The 9,381-nt window shown below is 42.7% G+C and overlaps 1 protein-coding gene across 1 annotated transcript; it reads left to right on the forward strand.

The window, feature by feature from the left end:
* Window positions 1–315: 315 nt before the first annotated feature.
* Window positions 316–3,741, forward strand: T265_10865 (hypothetical protein; the record flags this gene model as incomplete). Its single annotated transcript, XM_009177358.1, has 2 exons — window positions 316–340; window positions 2,822–3,741. The coding sequence occupies 2 exons, from the start codon at window positions 316–318 to the stop codon at window positions 3,739–3,741; spliced, it is 945 nt and encodes a 314-aa protein (XP_009175622.1).
* Between the last annotated feature and the right edge of the window lie 5,640 nt (window positions 3,742–9,381).

Below are 9,381 nucleotides of genomic sequence, written 5' to 3' on the forward strand. Positions count from 1 at the left end.
CAATATCAAATCAGGTTGCTCGATACGATCGACCGTCTAGCTGCAAACTGTGACGTTGGGACATTGTGAAAAATCGTTTTAAATACTAATATGTTAGTGATCTCGCTCAAGTCACGATTTAGAGTTCAAATGAGCACAGCTATATCACCCTCAGCGTGCTTAGTATTGACTGTCCTTCAAATGCTATGAATTGAAAACACCTATCTGAAGGCGGAAATCTGCGCTGAGTGAGAAGTTAGTCATAAAAAAATAATAAATTTGGAGTAAATATTGAACGGTATCTGTTGTTTTATTCAAAAATTTAGTGTTCCTGTAATGTACAACCAAGTAGTAGCCGATGGTAAGTGTTTAAGCTATCAGGCCATAAATGGCAAGCTAACACACAAAATGAGTGATTAATACTTATCTGTAGCAAACCAGTTACACAATTTATACCTGAAAAATTCACGAAATGGTGGAGATGAAGATATTCTACGGATCTCTCAACCTTTGCGATCTAAATGAAATAAAGCCAATTGCCAGTTGAAAAGAAGATACAAGGTCTTCACAAACTGGTCGCAAAACTTATACATGTCGCACAGTATACATCAAAATATTCACTTGCAATAAATGGTAAGAACCAAAATTATTTGCAGAACTTGTTGCAGCATATCTCTTCACGTTTAAATTCACGCGACAGAAGTAAGCTCAAATACTTTCTACAAAAGCATATTATGGAATAGGCAAAGCCACTCGTCTTCTGTAATGAAAGAATTATCTTGCATACACTGGAGACAACAACCTACTGAATGTTATTCTTTACCCTACATTCATCAGTAGATGCACTGGCCTATTATTTACGTGATCGCCGGCAAACTGTCTCCTGAGATTCGAGTAAAGTACATTATTCCGGACAATGTAAGCGGCATCCAGATAGCGAAGTTCAAATATGTTCAATCTCTCTTGCTGCAGGAAGTAAGGAAGCGCCATGTGCATTTTCTCTCTCCGTCCCAAATTTTTTTTATAAAATACATACATATGTAAGGGGTGACTTTTCAGGCAGCGCATGTATATATATATATACATATAATATACCGTTGCTCCCGCTGTAAGTCGCCTTTAGTTGAGGCAGTAAAAACCCTCTTCTGAAGAGTCTGTCTTCTTCTCTCTGCGCTAGGATTGGTGGGGCTAGCGTCGTAGCTGGGGATTTGTGAACTCGTTCTCAGGTTGCGTGTATTGGTCGTACCCCTCTTCTGAAGGTCTAGTCTTCTTCTCTCTGCGCTAGGATTGGTGGGGCTAGCGTCGTAGCTGGGGATTTGTGAACTCGTTCTCAGGTTGCGTGTAGCTGTTGGTCGTACCCGCTTCCGTACATAACATTTTGGCGACTGGGGTGGGAACTAAGATTACTGTAAGCATCAACATCTATCTCTATCTGATGGGAATGCTGCTTTCCCAGTTGGGGTTCTCTGTAGAAATGGGAAGTTGTATCTCTTACCAAATACATCCCTGGATTTCATTCCGAGCCAACACCACGGGTGATTTGAAGAGACGGTATGAATGGCACGATGGCATCACTACAATCACAATGGACGCCGCATAGATTGTACTTCTTCCTGAGTGGGATTTCTCTGATCTTACCTGAACGTTGTCAGAAGCCATAAAGAGTACTGTGCGTAGCCGATCACAGTAACCAATCTCAAGTTACTTCCTAGGCGTCTGTCTAGCTACCATTCTGTGTCTGTGGATGAGGGTTCGGAAACTACATTTGGCTGATCTTGTCGATGACATCTTATTCCGGTATGGTGCCTCCGTGGTACTGTACTTCTTCCAGAGTTGTCAAACTCGACCCTTTTCCAAAGGATAAGAGATATTATCTACTGAGTCCTAACACTTCCCTCCTCTGCCGCTTGTCAGAGAGTTGTTTCCTCAGGGTTATATGACATTTGAGTGTTAGTTTTTATTGCTGGTATGTTGTTGCCGATGTTTGAAAAACGCTTATGACGATAATGATGACAACTTTGCGGAACCAACTGAAAGCTACGTTGTGTAGGTTTGAAGTTGTGGACAAGATCGCAACTGAATGCTGGTTTGTATGTAAGAACTCCGCGGTTGAGTTTAGTTAGAAGAGGAACAGTGAAATTGGCTGCATCGATTTTGAAGAAGAATGTTCTGATTCTTGCCAGACCAGACCTAACAATCCTCTTCATAAAGACCTGAGTGAATTGACCAGCGACGGTCTTCGTGGGGCACGGTCGTCATAGATAGGGTTAATGGTGGTTTTATCACTGCGTATGGTGTCATCCATATCTCTTCAGGGGGCAGCAAACCATGAGATTGACAACGTATGATCTGGGAAAAGAGCGTGGAAGGGATTGGACTTTTTAGAATCAGGTCACTATGAGCATTCTTGTGCTTCAATTTAGGTTTAGATTGCCAAAATATTTCGATGGCGTCAGTGCGAACACGCCAAAGTGAATACGATAGGTCAGCAATCAGGCCTCTCACTTGTCCACTTTCTTTCTTTTATATTTGTGATTTATAATTTTTTTTGACTATAGAGAAAGTATCATGGCATTACGATCATATCTGATTCTGATTATGTTGACAATTTGACGAAGTGCTCTTTTGGCTGGTCACTCCTGGTCTTATTTGTACGACTGACTCTTATTTAAAAGGTTTTACCAGGGAAACAAGTTTCAAGGGAATAGCTCAGGCACTTCACTTGAAGGATAGCCTTCCATCTACATGATGTTCTTATGGGAGGGAAGGCTGAGTGTAGGTAGAAATCCATAGTGTTTATCTAAAAATCATCCATATTTGTTTACTTCTTGTTCTTATTCAGCCAATCAACCTCAATTACATCCACTTACGTTATCACTTATCGACGAACAGGATCAAACCGGTGACCTTGACCTGGAAATCAGCCACGAAAACGCAGCCTCCTCAGTATCGTCACTCTTTTCGATATCTTCAAGGACTTCAGAAAACGGTCACTTGAACACTCCTGCTGCTGGAAACCAAGAGCAACTCAATAACCAACCGGCATCCCAGGAGTTAGAACGATGGGTGAGAGTTAATGGTTCCTTGGACGGTACAGTCGTGGATGAAGGTAACCTCGTCAGTGAGCATCGAATGCGACATGGGCGGGTTACTGGTCTGGAATGGACTACAATGGTACAAGAAACAGACAGTGGCTTGGGAAGTTTTCGGTTTTTCACTGGTTCATCCACTTCAGATGTGGCAGATGCTGAGTTGTCAATACGACGGGATTCGCCACCGTACGTCTCATTAGCTCCGATCGAGGCTTCGCATAGCTTTGGACAAGCAACTCATTCCGTTCACCCTTCTGGGCGTTTCCAGTCTGATTCCTACCAAATTACTGGTCGTCTACATTATGCAGACGACCTGAACACAACCAACCAAAAGTACCCCTCTGATGATATGGCTCAACGTACGCCAACCAAATCGTTCTACGAGGCTAACCCTGCACATCCGGTGTTCCCAGTACTTTCCAGAAATTTGTCTATGGAAGAGCCATTAAGACCTAATTACTCAAGTTTTGAAGAGCCGCGTTCTAATAGATTTATTACATCCTACAGTCAGCCAACACATACTAACCACACACCTTCTAGACGCGGTCAGGACATAGATACAACCACTCTGTCACCGGCCTCTCCCCTCTCTGCTCTGGAACTGACCGGTGACGTACGGACAGTGAACATGCATGCACTAGACCAGTTGCCCCTAAGAACGTGGTTGTGATGTTCGTTTCATGTGAACCCGCCTTCCTTGCCAGTATGATGCACTCCCGGTTCCAATTGCCTTGACGCATTTTCAAAGCTATCGATTGCCAATTATTTTCTTGATCATACTACTTTTCCATTGTGGTCGGTCAGTTGGTGGCCCGTCATGCTTCTCTATCCGATGAAAATCGAACCCCTTTTCTTCGTTGTTCACGTGGTGGTGTTTCAATATGAAACATTATGGCCTAAGTATTACCACAAGTTTTGGTGTCCCGTTGACCTCTTCAAACATTTTCAGGTATTTTTTAATTTGAAATCGAGATGTCTGAATAAAAAATACTCCGATATTCTTGAATTTACTGTCTCTTCTCAGATTCTGAAATAGGGACGCTTAGGGGACACTTCTCAGGGAAAGAATATGGAATTAGTTTTCAAAATTTGTGAATGATTGACCAGTTTTGGGAACTGTGTATCGAGTGAACAGTTGTGAACACAGTCGCAATTCATATTACCGTGAACCCCGGTCCGGATAGCCGATTGATTGCCTGGTGCGCTTGGCCAAACCAGAAAAAGTCAATGAACGTGCGAACCGGCTGATCTATTGATCACTGTCGCGTACAAGCGGGTCAAAAAGTGATACTAAGAATACAACTCATCTGTCAAGGACGAATGAAGAACAGCCAATTAAATCTGTCCCAGCGAAAACGGCCATTCCATTGGCTGTTATGTAGTCCCGTCACGTTCGGAGCTGGTTCTCCTAATAACAGTCATCACCGTAATCTTCTCATTGGCATAATTCCAATTAACATCGATACCAATGCTTATATTCACATTGCAGACATCGATAAATATGTAAATTCGTTTTTTCAGCCCGAGAAGCAGTACAGCCAGCGATACTGAAACGTTGGTCTACTGATCCATTGCACGACGAATGCAGTGTGAGCGCCACAACAGCAATAAACCAAGAAGGAAGTGAGCGTGAGATATAGAAAGCTAAAAATAAGATACTATAGGTCCAAACATCACATGTTCGTTATGTACTTCTCACTGGATATGACCAACTCACTAAAACAACGTAACGGTGGCAAATCGTTGCCCTAAAATGCAACTACTGATGGGATTATATGGAGGCGAATACTCACGATCAAATTTGTTGGAGCATAGACAGAGATCGGGCAAATATTCTTTTTAATGTACTTTTTCAACTTGATGTTTTGTACAAAGGTATATTTCGGTCTATCTGAGGCGATGTACATGATATAGTAGTACTTTTCCGCACACGACGCCACTTGTCAAATGTTTGAGTAGCATGAACGGCAGCGCAGTTTAAATAGATTTATATATCTCATTTTCATTCTGGATGGAGTTTCCAGGTTCATTCTACGTGGATAGGCAAGAAGATCTCACTTGCTCAGATCACAGGCCTTCTTGCACTTGCCATCGTCCACTACGGCGTCTTTCAGTCAAAAGTCCCACTTACACCATGGCTCTGATCACAGGCTAGTGAGAATAAGAGCCAGTCACTGCTGGCGACGAGCCTGGAAACGACATACCGGCGAAAATGAAAGTGGGGGTGGAGGCTTGAATTAAAAATAAGTCCGTATGTACCCATCTGCAATTCGTCCCCTGCGCGTCCCAAAACCCGGTTAACAGCTCAGACGCTTCAGAGGAACCATGTGTGGCGTTGCTTGCTCGCAGCACCTACAGGACACCCCAGTTTCTTTTTGTGAGACGACAGATTCAATACCAGGCAGCCAAACCTGTCTCCATACAGTATTGATCTTAAAGTCAGCGAGGAATCTGGACACACCAGGGCAATAGGTAGTTGTTCGGAGGGCCTTTGCCTTATCAATGTCTGGCTTGTCCGTGATCCCTGTTAGACGTCCTTAGTCACCTGGTAGAATCACTAAGTTTTGGTCTTCTCCAGCTTGTTTGTCGCCCCTTTTTCTTTCCCTCTCTTCTTCTTTACCTCACGTTATATTTTTATATGCCAATCTGTCAAGGCGCATTTTCGCATTACTGTTGAACACAGACGGTAACCGGGACCAGTTAGTTTTAGCTTAAAACAGTTATTATTATCGTGAGGGGTAGGGTTCTATCCGTCGATGATAGAAGTGCTCGAATTCTACTTATCTGGCACTGTGATCATTTCTTCTGGACTGGATCTTGAAATCTAGCTCAGACCTGATAAAGAGCTGAATCTATTTCGTTTTTGGGGTGATAGCACCAAGCCACCGTGAACGAAGTATGAAGCTCCTCGAGAAATCGATTCGGACCTGTACTATGTGTTTAGAAATAGCTGAGATTTACGTTGAGACCATTGGAACATGACTGATTTGGCGCATTCTAGTTTGGTTCCAAACAAACGATGCAACTAACCCTGTATTTCGTCCGACTTCATCCCGATTTGCAGATAATGCAACAGATGAGGTCCCACAATATTGTACTTTTCACTGCTTTGTTCAATCACTTCGAAATCTCTATGTTTTAAGTTCGGCCAAGGCGTGGTAATACCAGTTGTAATTCAGATTTCGCCTGCTTGCTTTTTACGACTTTCACGAGTTTTACGCATATTAACCAAGTCAAATGCTTCGGGCTTTCACAAGCGTCAATTACGGACTAGATATTATGGCTTCCAGAAAAGCAGTCACTCGATATCTGAATCCTCTTACGGAAAGTAAGAAAAACCTGGATTGCGATCTCCTTTTGAGAAATCTCTCTTCAGGCGCACTTTCTTGTGGAGCAAAACCAGATAAATCTTTCACCTTCGATGTGCGACAACTGACGTGGTAATTTAAGGCACCGCACAGTGACGTTTTATTAGATCCAGAAGTCACCCCATCATTCTGTTTCGAATGTCTAACATGTGCACCAGTTCTCATTTACAGGAACAGAGAATGGTCAATACACGTCTGCATCATGCTTGATACAGTGACATATTCATCCCCTTTGGTGATCACGACCATTGAACCAGTTTGGTGGTTTTCAAAGCTGACTGAGCGTTTTACACCTTTTGTTCTATGGTCCAATGCTGGTTTAAACCCAGGCATGTTCCTTACAACGTTTACATTCCCAGAGAAGTACTTCGGAATCTCCTTAGCACTACGTATAAGCGAATTGAGGTCCCATTCTTCTTCCGAAACACTGAGTGACCCAACAAAATATGGGTTAACTTACAAAGATTTGGGGAAGTTAGTGAAAAAGTGCAATAGGAAATCTTCTCGGGTTTTTATGAATAGTTTTACCGCTGTGATCGTCATTCGTCACCTGTATCAAATTGGATGGCATGGGATAGTAACCAGTTCATTTGTGACTGAAAACAGTTCAACATATGAGTAGTTAGAATGAACAAACATCAGTTTCACCAAACGGGATATGGCATTAGACACATACCATTTCGAATTGCATTACTATTCTTCCTCATGGCCACCACTCTGCTAATAAAATTGGGGCCTTACGAAGATCGAGGCCGAAATTGATGTGAAAAACGACTCCAAATGCCTAAACAACCTTCGCTAAAATGGATGACAGGCGACGCCCAAGGCGGTTTTCCGGCAACAATTCAGTCAAGCAAGAGCTTTCTGATTTATTCCCTCCGTGCATAATGCCATTGTTACCGGAATTTGTCCAAATTCTAAACAGAATATCTATTCTCTACTTATTTGAAAAAGTAGACTGGAATGTGACAATGTGCTAGAGTCAAGGACACGAACTCTTCTAGTCACCTCTTGTATTGACCTGACCAGAAAATCCTGCTTTGTGGGTGATATGCGTGATGTATCAAATAAAAAATTATTATTTTATTATCCTGGACCATTTCAATCCAAGCAACATTTTGGGGTCGTTTTAGTAGAGAATTCTTGCCAGTCATTGGATCAGCTCATAAGGTGGTCGCATTCCGAAATCATAGCTGTATAGCAATAATCAACAGCTATTCATGCTTATTCACAAGCATGAACTTTTGAGAGATTTTGCTGTTTGCGTCTCTTAGGTAAATCTTGGGGAGCAGCAGATTCAATGTGGCAAATGCAGGGCCATTCTTTGACACATCAGGTACGTCACTTTTCCTCGACAAACTTGAGATGATCGCAGCAAACTGAGTTGTTGTCCGATACACCTGCAGTACTTCGTATAAGCTTCCACATAAACAACAGCAAAATGAACTTGGTGTGTCGTGCGACAGCTCATTCGACCGTGGTCTGTTGAATCCGAAACTAAGCCCACATGTTAGGATATTTTTAAAGTACAGCGTCACCATTTGCCCGCTACTTGTAGACAGTTATGCGATCGCCCAGAACATTGTCATTGTTCCAACCAATGATCGATTCACTCTACATTGGCTGATAGCCGAGGAGGTGGAGATAACCGAGCATCAAACCGTGAAGAAAATTGAGGGTGTGGAGCTGTTGAGTGTATGGAGAGTGGTCTTATTAACTGAGTTGACACATGACTGTGTGGTAGTCAATGCGCGTAAAATCATTAGCAAAAACGGGGTAGAAATCCCAACCCGACCAAAGGTCATAGAATCCCTCTTCCTTACACAAAAATCGTGGCACTCGCTCATCCACAGAGACGGACGAAAAGTGGAAACTACGTTCCAGAAGAGACATCAGACGAACCAGAAACACTGGATCCCAAGCTGGACCCAAATCCATTTAGTTTTCCCCATCAACTTAACACTCGGTGACCCACCTAACACAAAATCCCTTGGTCTTAACACAGCTTTAGCTTGACTTAGCTGATTGGTTATCCTTCCACCTTAAATCACGACCAGCCACGTAATCTAGTCATTTGGCCCGTCGAAACCTTTGTGTCAGAAGCGAAACGTTGCCTAGCAATAAATATACAGATTGTCACCAAACGTTTCCGAAAATGACGGTTTTAAATATTTCTAGCTGCATTGAGGACGGTGGGTGTAGTGAATTTAGTTTTCTTGATGAGGGGTGGATGTGAATCAGTCGACATATGTGATCAGATCAGGCTGCCACTATCCTATTTCAACAACGGTAGCAAAACCCTCCTGTTACGGACTGGATAATAGATCTATTTAATGACTAGAAACGACTGTGGTGAATAATGGTTTTGGCTTTGTGATCCGTTTCGTTCAGACGTGCACCTTAGTCTGTTTGATGACTCACTTTCATTCTCTCAGGCACAAATCCTTGTAAAACAGTACGCTGAACGGAAAACTGGAAACGATATAAGCGTGGCTAGAGAAACAACTACGTTATAGGTATTTCAGTTTCAATCATGACGGTAAATATTTCGATCAGCTTTGATTCATCGGGCGCATATCAGAAAACTGAGTAGATGGCAAGTGATTTCGAAGCACCCTCTAAGATTAAATGTGTCCATATGATATCGTTGGATTTCTGTTAAAACGGTGTGCAAGCATCAGGCACGTTCGCAGCGGCGAAAATTGGGTTACTCAGCCGAGCCATGTTTTACACCACGAATTCGACACTTGACTTAGTTTATGTGGTAGTGCCAGAAAAATTTGACGCTCCGTCAAGTGCAAGTGATTTTTGCTGCGCGAGAATTCTAGCTGGAACCGGTTAGACAATGATCAGTTTAGATGAGATTTATTGGCACCGGTATAACCAAGCTGTCGCTAACATTGCCATTGCTCGCAAGATATGAGAGACTTAATTTACCATGG

The sequence above is a fragment of the Opisthorchis viverrini genome, assembly GCF_000715545.1.
Source record: "Opisthorchis viverrini unplaced genomic scaffold opera_v5_414, whole genome shotgun sequence".
In the NCBI taxonomy this organism is placed as follows: Eukaryota; Metazoa; Platyhelminthes; class Trematoda; order Opisthorchiida; family Opisthorchiidae; genus Opisthorchis; species Opisthorchis viverrini.